The sequence below is a fragment of the Asterias amurensis genome, chromosome 3 (genome assembly GCF_032118995.1).
Source record: "Asterias amurensis chromosome 3, ASM3211899v1".
Lineage (NCBI taxonomy): Eukaryota > Metazoa > Echinodermata > Asteroidea > Forcipulatida > Asteriidae > Asterias > Asterias amurensis.
In genome coordinates, this window is record NC_092650.1 from 13,290,791 (window position 1) to 13,308,791 (window position 18,001).

The 18,001-nt window shown below is 36.9% G+C and overlaps 1 protein-coding gene across 1 annotated transcript in view; it reads left to right on the top strand.

The window, feature by feature from the left end:
- The window catches only part of LOC139934920 (guanine nucleotide-binding protein G(o) subunit alpha-like), a 49,406-nt gene extending 31,652 nt beyond the window's left edge, over positions 1–17,754 (top strand). The window contains exons 5-8 of the mRNA XM_071929344.1: positions 2,896–3,024; positions 8,911–9,040; positions 10,119–10,272; positions 11,578–17,754. Of these exons, the coding sequence (XP_071785445.1) occupies positions 2,896–3,024; positions 8,911–9,040; positions 10,119–10,272; positions 11,578–11,765 (601 nt within the window). The 3' untranslated portion in view covers positions 11,766–17,754. The remainder of the gene's footprint in view (positions 1–2,895; positions 3,025–8,910; positions 9,041–10,118; positions 10,273–11,577) is intronic.
- The last annotated feature ends 247 nt before the right edge of the window (positions 17,755–18,001 follow it).

Genomic DNA, 18,001 nt, shown 5'->3' on the forward strand with positions numbered 1-18,001 from the left:
AGATGCTTGATTTCGAGACCTCAAATTCTAAACTTGAGGTCTCGAAATCACATTCGTGGAAAATTACTTCTTTCTCGAAAACTATGGCACTTCAGAGGGAGCCGTTTCTCGCAATGTTTTATACCATCAACCTCTCCCCATTACTCGTTACCAAGTGCTAGGTTTTATGCTGATAACTATTTTAGTAAATACCAATAGTGCTCACTGCCTTTAAACCTATGAGGATAAGTTCATTGTACTTTTCGTTGACAAAAAACAAACGATGTCACTACTTTTAATGATCTGAAACGTATGGGACAATTATTTACTCACTCATTTGACCGAATACACATTGTTACTGTATACTGTTTGCCGTCTCCAGTATAGAACAGTCGCCTTCTAATTTGATAAAGACTCTTCGCAGTTTATTGGTATAAATGAGTTAACAGGAATATTTTTTAAATACTCTTCAAAACCGTAACAAACATCAACAAAAAATGACGTATGGGGTGATAATTCATAAACAGTTTATTTTACAGCACCACTGTACCATTTCTTCGTGATGGCCATTTCGAACATCCTTTATGACCAGATTCGACCCAGTGCTGAGGGTAAATTTTGACCCTATTCGGATCAACAACCATGTTAGATTTTACCCCTTAGAGAGTTAGATTTGACTCCGGGTGAAGAAAAGGGTACATTGATTCGTAATTAAGGAGACTGTCCTATAATTCGAATCAAGTTTCCTGTAACAAAAATATTTTTTGACCTTTTGAGTCAACTTTGATTACAGAATGTTTCATTTGTATTTATGATGTCATTCCTACCAGCATAATTGTATTCAACAGAGCATAGATTATGATTCAGTACTTCCTGGCGCGCGCAGCTCATTCGGTGCACTGAAGTATTAAAGGGAATGTGACACGTTCTTCATTGAGAATTTTACACAAAAAATAATTGTTATTCGCCACATTAGGGCGTGGCAATGACGAAGTTTAGTCAAGCTGAAATGTAAATCAATGTCTTATTGTTATTCCATATGACGGATGGCATCCGGGGGAAAACAAAATTACTTGTTATTTAAGTACACATTTCAACTGTTTGAATCATTTGCTAAATGTGTTTGGGGTTTTGTTTTTGCTTGTAAAACAAGCAGCAAAACTGTGAATTTGGACATTAATTGGCAATGCTGTGTATCAACAGAGTTTTATTGCCTACTCTAGTATTATGAGTACGAGGTTGGGAGAACATTTTGTCGGGAGCACATTTTTTTCAATGAATTTTTTTTGCAGGGATGTTTTCAGTGTTTTACGTTTGTTTTGCAAGATTGTTAACATTTTTTGTGATGAGCAGTGAACCAGTTATGAGCAATTGGCATTCTTCTTGATTATTATATTAGGATGGTCTGTTGAAATGAGCACTTAGCTATCCCTAAGGAATGTTATGCTCGTTTTCATGGACGGACCCCTTAAAAAAACTTTAAAAACAGTCATCTTGGCTGTGACCCTTTTCTGTAAAGTAAATTTCGCTTATAAGGCATACTTATAGTTTTATAAAGTTTGTTTCTAACTGGACCCAAGTTGTGAATCAATACAGATGAGTCGGGTATTCCTGCTCTGGTCTGATGTATTAATTTATCAATGAAAGAAGACTATACTAATTTAAGTTTCTATCGAACATGTATATCAATAGTCGTCTTACCAAGGAAGTCAATAATTAACTCTTATCTGAAGAATTCCTATTTAACAGAAGCCTGTATACAGCGTAATTAATATTAAAATTCCATGGGAAATGGATGCGTGGAATTCCGGCATTGAAACCTTCTCAAGAACAATACTTTTTTTTTTTTTTTTCGTTTCACGATAATGAGCTATTTTTCAATGACGACAACAACATCCGCTCGTCCATGATCTTCCTTGATTCTGTAAAAGATAATCAAATTGTGGCCATCTTTTACCACATGATTGATTGGTAGATTGATAAATGATAACGAGTATAGAGAGGAGGGCGATGTTATAACATAACCTGACGTCCTTCTCTGTTCAGTCTACGTCGTTTAGTTTCCTCTCTAGCTCACTTACAGGAAATGTATCGGTCAAACTTAACGTCTTTGGAAAGATGAGTCCGATAAAAAGGCTTGGAGAATCTATAAATATGGCAGAGGCTGAAATGAGTATCGCCTGGGGCGGGTTTTTTGTTGAAATGTACGAGGTGATTTTGTCTTCTTTTTTTTATGGATAGATAAAGTCGCGGTATCATGTGTTCTGGGGGACATTGTGGGACGGGAATCTTCGGCATGGGTTTTGTGTTTGAGATGTCGTTATGGTGTGATAGTTGTCAAATACCTATATTCTCACTTTATGTATCCCAACATAAATGATAAATAACAAATCTGTGAAAATTTTGCTAGAGAACAATACAGTAAAAACACCATTGTTGCACAAGCGTGCTTTCAGATGCATAATAAAAGCCTTCAGGACTGAAGTTTGTTGGGTTCGAATCACCAGCCGTGACACTTGTGTCCTTAAGCAAGACACTTTAACATTGCTTCGTCCTTCGAATGGGGCGTAAAGCCATTGGTCCCATAAATTGTGTAACGCATGTAAAATAACCCAGTGCACTTATCGAAAAGAGAAGGGGTTCGGCCCGGTGTTCCTGGCTGTGGCTGCTGTATGCGCCGTATAGCACCTTGTAAACCCTTATAATGTGCTTACTTATTTAGTCTCTTAATTCATCACTGCAACAACATATCTTTCTGAAAGTTTGTATATACTCAGTGCCTTGAGTACCTTGTTTGGTAGATACGTGCACTATATAAGACTTCGATATTTCAACTGTTAACTATAGGTTTCAAAATATAAATTGTTTGAGTACTATGTAAGTTCTGACAATTTTTTATTTTATTTTGTGGTTTAGCTTTTTAGACAGTTTGGACCGTATCGGTTCGGACGACTACCTGCCTAACGAACAAGACATTCTACGGACACGAGTCAAGACAACGGGCATCGTTGAAACACACTTCACCTTCAAAAATTTACATTTCAGGTGAGTCACATTCCTTAAAGGCAGTGGACACTATTGCTAACTACTCAAAATATGTATTAACATAAAACCTAACTTGGTAACAAATAATGGTTGATGGTATAAAACATTGTGAGAAACGGCTTCCTCTGAAGTAACATAGTTTTCGAGAAAGAGGAAATTTTCCACGAATTTGATTTCGAGACCTCAGAATTGGATTTTGAGGTATCGAAATCAAGCATCTGAAAGCACACCCAACTTCGTGTGACAAGGGTGTTTTTGTCTTTCATTTTTATCTCGCAACTTCGACGTCCAATCGATCTCAAAGTTTCACAGGTTTGTTATTTTATACATATGTTGAGATACACCAAGCGAGGAGACTGGTCTTTGACAATTACCAATAGTGTCCAGTGTCTTTGATGTCTTTTTAGCAGGAAGTGTCGTATTATAAATACCCAACAAAAAAAGAGATCTTTAACTTTTGCTGCCATCCGATGCTGGGTTTATATGACCCTTAGTAATACAAGTACTGTGAATTCAGGAGGCTATATCCGCTGGTAAAGTAGAATAGCAAATAAATATAAATCAAGATATCATAATAATGAAACATTTAAAGATGCTATGTCAGATTGTTGGCCGATGTGACCCCAAAATTTTGATTTAAAATTCAATGGGTATTTTGATGGGGGTCGAGAAAGTTACACACTTTCATTTGAGCCATTGCTCGAAAAAGTCCGCCAATTATTAGTAGCAGTGAAATAAAGTGCTCAAAATTAGTTTTTGTCTGGATCCCGACAATATATCACATGACCAATTCTTATGTGTTTTATAAGAAACGTTTTAATGTTTTGTCATGGTTCCTGACCATTAAAAGTAAAAGTTAAACTTTTTTTCGTTAGAGCGGGTGATAATCTTTGAAATACCATTCACTCAAAAAATCTATTTTTTAATGTTTGGGGCCAAAAATCTGACATAGCATATTTAAGAAAATACCAGCAAAGTTGTAGCAGTATTTAAATTACACAATTCAAATACATCAGAAGTGGTGACCTTGTTGACGTAGGGTGGCCTTGTTGACGTAGTGGTATCTGTTTTTGCTTCCACCTCTGGGACCCGGTTCGAATCCTGCCGGGGCACATAATATGTGGATCGTGTTTTTCAGTACCTACCTGACTGCGTGGGTTTTCCCTCGGAATAATCTCTGGGGTTTTCCTCCCACATCTAAAACTGAAACTTCATTCCTTTCCTATCTCTTCATTGGATTATTGGCTAATAGTAAAAGCCTACAGCGATTAAGTCCGCTTTGCTGAGAGGCCTTGACTTCACACAATAAATGAAATGAAATGAAAGAAGTAAATTTAGAAGTTTCTAACTGGAATAAAGTTACAGCTAAAATTGCAAAATATGCAAACTAACGGAAGGGAGGCGGGCTAGTGCATTCACCCTAAGCCAAGATTCTCAGCATCTAGCCTGTACAGGGGTAAATCAACCTTGGCAAACTTGAATGTATCGTGGAGGAAGAACATGTTGATTCCGGTGCTGTTTGATACTGTCTTTGAATCAAGATATGGTACAGCATGTTGGGGGGTAACAAACAAAACATTGTCCATTGTTACTTCCTATTGGATCGGAAGGGCAACTCAGCACGACAATGCTGGTGATGGAAATTTGCACCGGGGATACCAACCTACGCCGATGTCTTTTTAGCACTGTATCTATACGCTATACTCAGTATTTTTCCGAGCCCTGTGACAAAACCACATGCACTGTTTTTTCTCGGGTGGGACGATATAGCTTATTCATTCTTTTATTGCACCCAGGTATGTAATTCAGCAAAAGAAATATTGGCAACACTATCGTTGCAATGGTTACTTAAGCGTTGTTCCATGGCACTTCGAACCCTTTATTTTTTTCTGAATCATTTAATATGTATGGTCTCGTTAAACAAAAAACAGCTATAGAATTGTATATCTTTGTCTTTGAAGAACCCAGTACCTGTATTTGCTTGACAGAATCACTCCTCGTTTTGTAGTAATCCACTCTACATGAGGTTTAATGTGTGAAACGTACAGTCAGTCGTTGTTTACGATGATGTTAAACGTTCTACGTACTAAAATTTTAACTAAGGATTTATACTGCATACGCTGAAACTTATAGTCAGTTTCTTTAGTGTCCATGAATTTTGATCAGACGTCACGTATTCAACAAGGTTATTACACCAATCTTGCACACTGTCAATTTATCTATGCAACACTGAGTTCTTAAGCAGTTTCTGTAAGATTATTGTACATGCAACTTATAAAATCATAGTTTCTTTAAAGCCATTATACACTTTCTTTCGGTAAACAGTATTGTCCAAGTCCCACACTTCGTGTATCACAACTTCTATATAAAATAACAAACCTGTGAAAATTTAGGTTCAATCGGTCATCGGAGTCGGGAGAAAATAACGGGAAAACCCACTCTTGTTTCCGCGAGTTTCGCCGTGTCATGACATGTGTTTAAAATAAATCCGTAATTCGCGCTATCGAGAATTGATATTGTTTTAATGTTTTCTCAAAAAGTAAAGCATTTCATGGAACAATATTTCAAGAGAATTCTTTCATCATTACCTTCTGTAAACCCTGTAAATTATTTGTAAATCTGTGAACTTTTTTTTTCCTGTACCGAAAGTGTATAATGGCTTTAACGTGTAAAACGTACAAAACGTACAGTCAGTCGTTATTTACGATGATGTTAAACGTTCTACGTACTAAAATGTTAACTGTTGATTTATACTGCACACGCTGAAACGTATAGTCAGTTTCTTAAGTGTCCATGAATTTGTTAAAAATTCAATCAGACGTTATGTATTCAAAGAGGTTATTGCATCAATCTTGCACACTGTCAATTTATTTATGTAACACTGAGTTCTATGGCAGTTTCTGTAAAATTATTGTACATGCAACTTCTTTAACTGGATTATTTGAGTGAGCCTTATTTATAAACACTAATAAGTTATTACAAAAAGCTAACCAGGGAAGGGAAATTGTTGACAGATGGACACAATTCCCAACACATAATACAGTCATACACGACTTATTCAGAAACCAACAACACACAGGTTAGTGTATAGGCTGAAAAAAAGTACGAGTACCCTGTCGTCATATTAAGGTCGCGATAACCTTGATAATTGAGCTTGCTGAATAGTTATCCCCTCACTATACATTACCACCATAGAGTGCCCTCAGAACCCACTATAACTATACCTCACTCACCCTCCCATTAGGAGCAGGGACGGCCATCAATTCGATTACCTAGCTTTAACTTTGGTGCATTCTGCCAAAACAATTGATTGATAACTGAATCAATGGAGTCGGGCAAGACAATGATAAGGGCTTGCATCAAGTACAAAACCACTTTTCAACCAGATAATTTATCAATTATTTAATTTCGATTAATTTGCTCGCACACAGCTCTTACTTCAAGATAAAACACAACACGGTTGACATAAAACACTCAACAGGCACAAGTTATAACAACAATTACAAACGGGACTTTTTTATTTTATTTTCTCAAAAGAAAACATGTATTTGACATGGGTTCACTCCTTATTATATTTCCTTCTTGAAATTTACCATTTTAAAGAAATGCTGTTTAAATTGTTGTGTAATATCCAATGGTAAGAATGTTTAAACAAAGCAATACGAATGATACATTTTACATTTAAATAAATAATTATTTTAAGTATATTAAATACATAAAACGAAAGTAGCAACAACAGCAGCAACAAGAATCAAACAAACAAACAAGCACTAATGACGGATGGTTTGTTTTTTACCAAAACAAGATCGAAATGTAAAATGTCAATTTACCACCCGGTGGGTAATGCGAGCCTGGCATAATATAAATCTTAGTCATAGCTTGTCCAGCCTACTATGACGGTAAAGGTAATTTAGCTATCTTAGGTAGATAGCACACCGTTTTGATGAACTACTCGTGATTTTAATCACAAAGCCTATTTTAGCTCACACAGTACACGCAGGCCCGCGTGCACGAGTCACAGCACGTCATGGATGTTATCCTCACGATGTTTGGTCGGATTTAATTTTAATTTTAATTTTCCCTTAAGTCCACAACATGCACAACACAGCAAAATATAAATCGCACTTGCGATATTAGCGCAGCATATTGATAAAATAGTCAGACAAGCCGCGTTATATGGCGTCAGTATTTTCCAAGGATGCATGCAAAATAAAACAAGAAACGGATGCTATCATTAGTGCATTATTGAGATGCATGATGCCCTTTACAATACTCCTCTATAACGAGGCTAAATTTTATGTTTCATTGTTAATGAATTGGCTACGTGAAAAAAGATGACTCAACAGGGGTATACTCTGACGTATAAGGTCATTCTCAGGTCATTAGAGATGTTGATGACGCAGCCAATGCTACCCGCATTTTGAAATCTGCCCAATTCGTGGTCCAGCAATACATATCAGCGTTACAATCTCATTACGCGTCATTTTCTCCTGAGATTACCGTCTGTGGAGTGGGGAATACATTACGCGCATGGTGCTTGAGTCCCTCTAGCGTTGACTCATTCAACAATATAACATTTTCGTCGCTTTCTCGCTCGAATGGCATGTTGTGATGCGAGATCGATGTTTTGACTTTTTCTTATTGTTGTTATGAAAAGTCACGATTTTGGAACTTCTATAGAGTCCTTGACCTTTGATGCAATAAAGATTTTTTTAAATGAAAATAAAGAAAATTGACGATGAATAAAAACACACACTGTCAGTTTCACTAATGAATGTTTATATATCATTATGACGCAAGTGTAAATTTTCAACCTATGCAAATTGCAGAAAAATCAAATCTTTTTAATAAATAACACAGCTGTATTTAAGGCAACGAAAGAACGTCGTTCTTTATTTGAATGACTATTCAGCACCGATTCAATGGGCCTTTTTGGAAATCTACAAATGCTTGGCCAAACCATATCTATTAACACGGGCCCATTGGACCTGTGTACGAGTATAGACGGATGCAAAGATTCGGAACAATTTGTCGTGTTGTTTGTATTTTATTTTTACTTTAAAAGCAAATGGTTTTAAAACTACCACCCCACCAATAGTTACGAATAAAAAGCCTGAGAGACATTTTGAAGTTGTAATTTGTATAAGCAATATTCAAACTGCCTTGAAAATTCTCCCTTAGTGATCTACATTTATACCTTGCCCAAAATAAATTTGAAGGATTAAACATAAAAATAGAGTCACAACATTTGGACTGGGGTAAACACTTCATCAATATTCTACAGCAAATAAAAAAATGCAGATGTCGTCCACATTATGCTTTGGAGTTCTGTCAAGAAATACCCGACAAAACGACAACAACAACAACAACAAAAACAGCAACAACAACAACAACACCAGCAGCAGCAACAACACCACCACCAACAACAGCAACAACAACAACAACAACAACAACAACAACAGCAGCAACAACAACAACAACAACAACAACAACAACAACAGCAGCAGCAGCAGCAGCAGCAGCAACAACAACAACAACAACAACAACAACAACAACAACAACAACAACAACAACAACATCAACAACGACATCATCAACGACATCAACAACGACAAAAACATAGTTGAAAGTTGGGGTGTTTGAGGGGCTGTATGGGTTGGGGTAAACCTCGACCATTGAACGGGGGATGTTCTGGGTTTCGCCTGTAGTTTTGTGTTCCTGCAGGACAAGTCTCTTGCTCGTCATGGAAGCGAGAATCATCTCGGAATGTTTTCTGTGCAGTAAAAGGAATTCAATTGCATCGTGACATGATAGTCACTTATTTTCATTGTAAAGTATTTGATATTCTCAATAAATATTTGTATTATTTTTCTTACCTTCTCAAAGGCTATTTGACGTTGGGGGTCAGAGGTCAGAAAGGAAAAAGTGGATACACTGTTTTGAAGATGTCACAGCAATCATATTCTGTGTAGCATTAAGTGGGTATGACCAACGGTTGCTAGAAGACGACACAACGGTAAGGCATTTCTTTCAAACTATAGTCATGTATTTTACTAAGAAATGTGCACTCCGATCTTGTGCCGAAGGACTGTTTTTCCAACCTTTTTTCTAGACAGAATAATGTTGATCTTTCGAAACGAAAGAGAAAATATCAAATACTATCGCGTATGCCAGTCATAATGTTCATGTACATGTATATCTCCAACTAGTCCAATGTACTTGGTCCAGATTTCTTCATTGTGTTTATCAAGTATCCGGGTTTACAACTAAATTACCCGTTACCCTGGTAACCCGTGGTTCACAAAAGAGAACACGGTTGTACTGTTCAGCCAGCTCTAACAAAATCTGAGAGTAATTGTGGTGCTTGTTTTCGTCGTTATAACCAGTTGGTTGGAAGTCTTTATTTATTTATAACATCATTTTTAATTATGATAAAAGGCAAGGCCTTTTATCACGAATTTACTTCAGTTTCTGCGTTTGTTTTTCTTCACCGTTTTTTATTTAATATTTAGTGATTTTAGTATTTGGTGCACGTTTGACTGTGTCAACAATTTGGTACTTTTTAATTTGTATTGTTCCTCCATTTTTTGTTAACATTTTATTGTGTTATAAGGTACTTTTAGATTGTCTTTTTATGTAGCTTGAGAATTTCATAAAGCCTGTAAGCACAAAAGGTTGCTTAGCATGAAATGTCTTCCTTGATAAAAACAGGATTACCAACCAAATTGCCATGTGAGTTTCAGGATAAGCAAAGAACAGATGAATACCAGTATCAAGCAATTATGCAACAAATACACATTTGGATGGTAATCCTGTTTTTATCAGGGAAGAAACTTCATTCTAAGCAAATGTTTTTGGCTTTATGAAATTGGGCCCAGCGCATTGGTGCCGCTGCTTATGCGATTTATAAATGGTTGATATTATTATTAGTATTATTGTGAACTACCCTGGTGATATTAATCAACCTCAATATTGTACATTTTGCTTACTTTGGTGTTTTCTCCCTCGTTTATTTTGTTTTAAATTGTTATGATATGTATGCAATTTTTGTGTATAAAAAATATGAACTGAGAATCGTTCACTTCTGTTAACAGAATCGGATGCATGAAAGCCTTAAACTTTTCGACTCAATCTGCAACAATAAGTGGTTTACTGACACGTCAATCATCCTCTTCCTCAACAAGAAAGATCTATTTGAGGACAAGATTGAGAAATCTCCTCTCTCCATTTGTTTCCCAGAGTACACAGGTAAGAGTTCAAAGGTCATTGTTTCTCTTTAATGAGAGACTTTCCAACGCTAAGAGGCAGCAGACTTACCGGGTAAATTTCCATTGTTTACGTAGTTCTGAGCATGCAAATAATTCTGAGAACAATGGCTTTACCCGGTAAATCTGCTGCCACCTATCGTCTTAGAAAGTCTCCTATTGACCCCCTTACACACATGAGATTGAGTTGAACGTGTCTATTTTTAATTCTGAAATTATATTTGTTTAAAGGTCGGCAATTCAATCTAATATCTCATATTATAAACCTCGGATACCTAACCCAGTCAGTTTCCATTGTGTCTTACAATATTATTGATATCTGAAATAAAAAGTTTCATCCCTTTAAGGTGATCCCCTGGCTGCTGCTTTCTATGTAATATTGTAAGCTTGGGTGTGATCCCTGGCTACATGTCAGCTATAAGTTATGTGGTTTTTATAACTGGCACCCCAAATTGACAAAAATATGGAGACCGGCAACATAAGGCTATAGATAGCTCAGTTTGTAGAGCGCCGGTGTAGCAGGAGATTCTGTCCTTCCGGAGATTCGGTGTCCCCCCCCCCATGGTGAACTGAGTACAAACTACTTCTGATAGCGCCCTCTGTGTAGTCATTCTTCTCCCACGTTATTTTAACATGGGGGACAGAATCTCCGGTGGACAGAATTCCCCGGGGAAACCGGCACGTTAATCTGGAGGTCAATCTGGGGGTCGTTGGTTCGAGTTCCACTCTAGTAAACGTTTGAAACCCCAAATCATGTATCTCATGACGTACTGTATAGTGAAGTATTTTAATGGATTTTTGACAGTTAAAAACGTTGATTTAAAGACAGTGGACACTATTGGTAATTGTCAAAGACTAGTCTTCACAGTTGGTGTATCTCAACATATGCATAAAATAACAAACCTGTGAAAATTTGAGCTCAATCGGTCGTCGCAGTTCTGAGATAATAATGAAAGAAAAAAACACCATTGTCACACGAAGTTGTGTGCTTTTTGATGCTTGATTTCGAGACCTCAAATTCTAAACTTGAGGTCTCGAAATCAAATTCGTGGAAAATTACTTCTTACGCGAAATCTACGTCACTTTAGAGGGAGTTGTTTCTCACAATGTGTTATATTGTCAACCTCTCCCCATTACTCGTAATCAAGTAAGGTTTTTTAATAATTATTATTTTAAATATTTACCAATAGTGTCCACTGCCTTAAAAAAAAACTTTTCAGAGTTATGACAGCAAAAGTTTATTTAAACTGGGCAATAATACCAGAATTATGTGTGTCTTATTGAACAGGTGAGAATGAATACTTAGCGGCAGTCATGTACATCCAGTCCCAATTTGAAGCACTTAACAAGAGTAGCAACAAGGAAATATATACACACATGACGTGTGCTACGGACACTACCAATATTCAGTTTGTATTTGATGCGGTCACAGATACCATCATAGCAAACAACTTGCGAGGATGCGGCTTATACTGAGGGCCTTTCTGGGCATCCGTATACAAACGCTGTATATAAAGTTGTACATTGGGCATTTGAGGATAATAATGGTCCGTTCGCTACGTACGGCGGGAGAACAAGCCTTTGTGCCGATGTCGGTTGGGGTTGCGAGTCTGTTACGTCACGCGGGAAATAAACGCTAAACAAAAGTGGCGTTGGCAAATGCCCGATTGCCTGATTGCCTGTGCGTGTGAAACGCATGGGAGAATCCACGCAAGTAACCAGTGAGGTGGGCAGAATATCAAGATCTTCTGCTGTTTTGGAAACTGAAGTTTGTGGACATCAACTCTAAGTTGGGAGTGAAGATGGTTGGAGTTTATTTGGCAGTTGCCAACTTCAGGATTTTCACTCACTAACAGCGAGAGAGAGACAATTATCGACGCTGACGTGGAATAAACGGGGACACAACCAGGTGACAGATATTTTAAAAACTAAATTTTCCCGCCTTCGGTACTCGTTGTGACTATTTAAAACAAAACTGTTTCATTAAGAAAAAAATGTGAACTGTGTAGTAACTATTACATTTGATATACTGATGAGTATTTGAATGCCAATAACCACTCTTCTTGCAGCAAGTTGTTTATTTTAAAATTCATTTTGCATGTAATCATGTATTGTGCCGTTCGTATTACGACAATCTGTTGCTAACTTCAATGCAAGGTTATCCCGAACTGTGGTTAGTGATTATAAGATGGTCTACTTTACCAAATTTGTATAAAAATCGAGGACATTATTGTAGGTTTTGATTATAGCCACAGGCTTTCATGCATTTTGCAAACAATAGCAAAGAAATCAGGTATTTCAAACCACGACAATGAGACTCTGACAAATTTGTATTATTGAAGAAGAAAAAAATTGCTTTTTTGAAAAAAGCACATTAAATGAATTCCCTGTTATATTTTCAAATGACGTGTAAAGTAACCTAATCAGTTGACCAACGTAACGTATATTGTTGACAGGATACCTGCCTTACGTCTGAGGACCACCGAACACGGGCACCAGGCGAGTCGGTTTAGAAACCACTTTATATAGTTTCGTGGCATTACTTACTTGTATACTTTTGTGAATTTTTTTAGTGATTTTTGTTGTCACCTTCAGGTGTTTTTGGGGCACAAAATGTTTAGTATCACGTCTGTTTAGTGCACAGTAAATGGCGACATTTGGCAAGAAACATTTGAACATTGCAACGTTAAGCATGGATACCATGTAGGGAATTCAGTTATTCTGAAAACTGCCCACATTGCAATTCTTTTCAAGACACCGGACACTGTTGGTAATTGTCATAGACAAGTCTTCCTGTTTGGTGTATCTCAACATAATGCATAAAATAACATGAGAAAATTTGAGCTTATGGTCGTCGAAGTTCCGAGATATAAAAAAAACACCCTTGTCATACAAAGTTGTGTGCTTTCAAATGCTTGATTTCGAGACTTCTAAAACTAATTCTGATGTCTCGAAATCGAATTCGTGGAAAATTACTTCTTTCTCGAAAACTACGTTACTTTAGAGGAAGCCGTTTCTCACGGTGTTATTATACTATCAACAGCTCTCCATTACCCATTACCAAGTAAGTTTTTATGCTTAAAATTATTTTGAGTAATTACCAAAAGTGTCCACTGCCTTTAAACAACTCATCTTTTAAATTCACTATGACCTGAGATGCGTTTCTCACTGAGGTAATCTTGTGTCATCCTTGCATTTAACCGTGCCCGTCAACAATGTGTTTGTTTCCAATTAATAAGTGAAAAGTGACGGTACAAATTCTTAAATAGTTTGGGAATATGGCAAACAATATGTGAATATTCACCAGTGAGTAAAATGCTTTAAAGGGTAGGATTGTGATGATAAGAAATTACCTTGGCTAATCTGTGCCCGCAGATGATACAAACATTTAGGATACACTGTAATCAACAGTACAGTAATTGGTATTTGTCATACTCAACCAATGGTGTGTCTGTATCATTCTGTCATATCTCCAGGTGTTTGATGGGATAATGAATAAGTTCATTTTTGTAGAATTGAATGGGTTTTTTCCCCCAATAAAAAAAAAATGTTGCATTTTTGGGGGAATTGATATGAAAATAAAGTCTGCTGCGAATTGGTCCGTTTACACGCTGTAGTTACCTGGTTAATCGTGAGGACTTTTGCGTAACCTCATTGTCAGAAGGAAATATCCATCGGAGTAAGTTGGGTGACAGAAATCGAAGCATTTTCTCCGATCTATTGTAAAGCTTGCTGATAGAATGTTGTCAAACTACCACTAAGAACCGATTGTCCGTACGTTTTAGGGTACATTTTAAGCTATAGACACGGGTACATCCATCGGTACATCCATCGGGGCCCACTTTCTGTCAATCTTGCTGCTCAGTCACCTGCACGTGCTGTGCAGTGTATTACTATAACCAGAGTTCCATTCTCTCAGATTTACTCTTTCAGGTTAAGCCCTATATAATTGAAACTTCAAGTGTTACCGGACAATCCATGGTTAGTATAAAGCTGCTTGATAGTGACGATATTCCAATTGGAAGTGTTTCAGATGTTTAGTTTGAAATCAAAAAATAAGTACCTGTTCCGAATTTAGGATCGAGTAGGCCTACCATGTTCTATGTTCTGGTTTAACTGAAAGAACATGAGTTTGTGACCCAGAAACAAAACTCGTAAAAAAAATTGACGCTTTGGTGGAGTTGTTTGTTCACTGGTAGTTGTCTGCATCTCTTGTTACAAAATTTGTAGCGTATGCCTGCCGCTGGACGGAACATTTTAAAACACTTTTAAGGTTACCAAATAGTTCAACAACTGATTAGTTTGACCTACTTATGGTTACATTTGACACCAGTTCCGGGTCATATTGACCCAGAAAATGGGTCAGGCCGCCACGGGACCATGGGGGCCAATTTCATAGCGCTGCTTAAGGCCGATTTTTTGCTTACTGCGTGATTTCCATTTCATGGCGATGGTAACCGTAAGCACACGAAAAGACATAGTAACCTTCCGGTGCCTACCGCACAAAAATAGTTGAAGTCACATTGCAAATCCATGGTAAACGTGCAATATGGCCGCCCGATTTTTCTGCTAATCTGTGAAAAACGCTTGCACCTTAGCAAGTTTTTCTGCTACAGTTAGCACGAAAATTTGTTTACCGTTAAGCAGCGCTATGAAATTGGACCCTGGAAACTGGGTCATTTCTGACCCAGACGTATTGAAAGTGTACATTAAAAAAAAAAAATTACATTGTATGCGTGCAATTATTGGAGTGGCAGGTAAGGAGTATTTATTTCATTTGATACTACCTTGTATGCAGATGTCTTTGTACTACAATACAAATGCTGTTAACTTTGAACGGCAGATGGTACACTTTAAAAAGGAAAACCATCCAAGATTTTAGTTAAGACGTCTTTCAAAATAATCACGGCTTTTATTTTATTTTAAACGTTCATGTTTTTTCTTCCGGCGACCCACAGCCCGTAAATTCCATAGGTGATGGAGTACAAAAAGGTTGTTAGTTATAGTTTAGCTTACATGTGTATGAATAATTCATTAAGCTGTGACGTCATAACACGACGCTATAATATATAGATAGGCATTAGACGTGACAAAAGTTGCTATGTTCGAACGCTGCTATAGTATGGACGCCCAATCCCGCTGTACTCTGTGACATAATAATGTGCCGTTTCATTTTATGAAAATTGTGCAATTTTTTATATATTTTTTTTTTCTGAGATTCAAATCAGACAAATTAAGTAGTGACGTGGGTGTGTCTGAAATATTTGGACCGACGGAGATTTGAAGCAGAATTCTACGTGACCATTCCTATCGTGTTGTGTATGTGCTTTAAACAAAAAGACTTTTAATTATTCAAGAGTATGTATATATTGATATTAATAACGTCACTTACTGAAGGTGACGCACCGCTGCAGTCTGTTGGTGCAGCAAGGGGTACATTTTTTCATGCATTATTAAAGATACATCTTTACAAATTTTTACTTTTTCACCTTAAAACTATATTAAACAGTGCTGCGATTTTGTTTGCCATAGTGATGAAAGATGACGTAAAGGCCCTTAATAATGACGTCATTGTATAATTATTATTCAATTTAAAGGTTTCCGTCTGTTGACAAGGATCACTTTATGATACCGACATAGGCCTAGTTCTTGTAGTTATATGAATCTGATGAAAATATGCAGTGACAAAGTGTAACTTTCACGTGAATGAACTCGACGAAAATATTTGACAAAATGATAAAAGTACTAAACTTAGGACCGTGTTATGTATACTTCCACCGACATAAAAAAGAAACATATATACTTCCAATGCACTATGAAAGTTATAAATGACTATTATGTCATAATGTATAGAGAATGAAATGGTCGGGTTGTCCAAATGGCAAGTCTATGTTATAGACATTTACATACTAGTATCTATATTATAGTGTATCCAAAATCTTTGAGTTTCAACGTTGAGTGATAACACATTACGTTTCATACACAAACGTTAAAGAGGGACACATATAATTTAAGTTAGAGTTTCCTAACCACCAACCACAAGATTTTAACTGCAGTGTGACCAATCTATGGTTGGATTATATCTGCAGTGTGATCAGTCTATAGTTTGGTGATATCTGCAGTGTGACCAATCTATAGTTTGGATTGCAGTGTAACCCATCTAAAGTCTGATTATACCTGCAGTGTGACCAATCGAAAGTTGGATTGTATCTGCAGTAAGACCAATCTTTAGTTGGATTATATCTGCAGTGTGACCAATCTATAGTTGGATTGCATCTGCAGTGTGACCAATCTATAGTTTGGTTATATCTGCAGTGTGACCAATCTATAGTTGGATTGTACCTGCAGTGTGACCAATCTATGGTTTGATAATATATGCAGTGTGACCAATCTATAGTTTGGTTATATCTGCAGTGTGACCCATCTAAAGTTTGATTATATCTGCAGTGTGACCAATCTATAGTTTGGTTATATCTGCAGTGTGACCAATCTATAGTTGGATTGTATCTGCAGTGTGACCAATCTATAGTTTGGTTATATGTGCAGTGTGACCAATCTATATTGGATTGTTTCTGCAGTGTGACCAATCTATAGTTTGATAATATCTGCAGTGTGACCAATCTATAGTTTGGTTATATCTGCAGTGTGACCAATCTAAAGTTTGATTATATCTGCAGTGTGACCAATCTATAGTTGGATTGTATCTGCAGTGTAACCAATCTATAGTTTGATAATATCTGCAGTGTGACCAATCTATAGTTGGATTGTACCTGCAGTGTGACCAATCTATGGTTTGATAATATATGCAGTGTGACCAATCTATAGTTTGGTTATATCTGCAGTGTGACCCATCTAAAGTTTGATTATATCTGCAGTGTGACCAATCTATAGTTTGGTTATATCTGCAGTGTGACCAATCTATAGTTGGATTGTATCTGCAGTGTGACCAATCTATAGTTTGGTTATATGTGCAGTGTGACCAATCTATATTGGATTGTTTCTGCAGTGTGACCAATCTATAGTTTGATAATATCTGCAGTGTGACCAATCTATAGTTTGGTTATATCTGCAGTGTGACCAATCTAAAGTTTGATTATATCTGCAGTGTGACCAATCTATAGTTGGATTGTATCTGCAGTGTAACCAATCTATAGTTTGATAATATCTGCAGTGTGACCAATCTATAGTTTGGTTATATCTGCAGTGTGACCAATCTATGGTTGGATTGTATCTGCAGTGTGACCAATATATAGTTTGATAATATCTGCAGTGTGACCAATCTATAGTTTGGTTATACCTGCAGTGTGACCAATCGAAAATTGGATTGTATCTGCAGTAAGACCAATTTATAGTTGGATTATATCTGCAGTGTGACCAATCTATAGATGGTTATATCTGCAGTGTGACCAATCTATAGTGTGGTTATATCTGCAGTGTGACCAATCTAAAGTTGGATGATATATGATGTGTGATCAATCTATAGTTTGGTGATATTTGCAGTCTGACCAATCTATGGTTGGTTTATATCTACAGTGTGACCAATCTATAGTTTGGTTATATCTGCAGTGTGACCAATCTATAGTGTGGTTATATCTGCAGTGTCACCAATCTAAAGTTTGATTATATCTGCAGTGTGACCAATCTATAGTTTGGTGATATTTGCAGTCTGACCAATCTATGGTTGGTTTATATCTACAGTGTGACCAATCTAT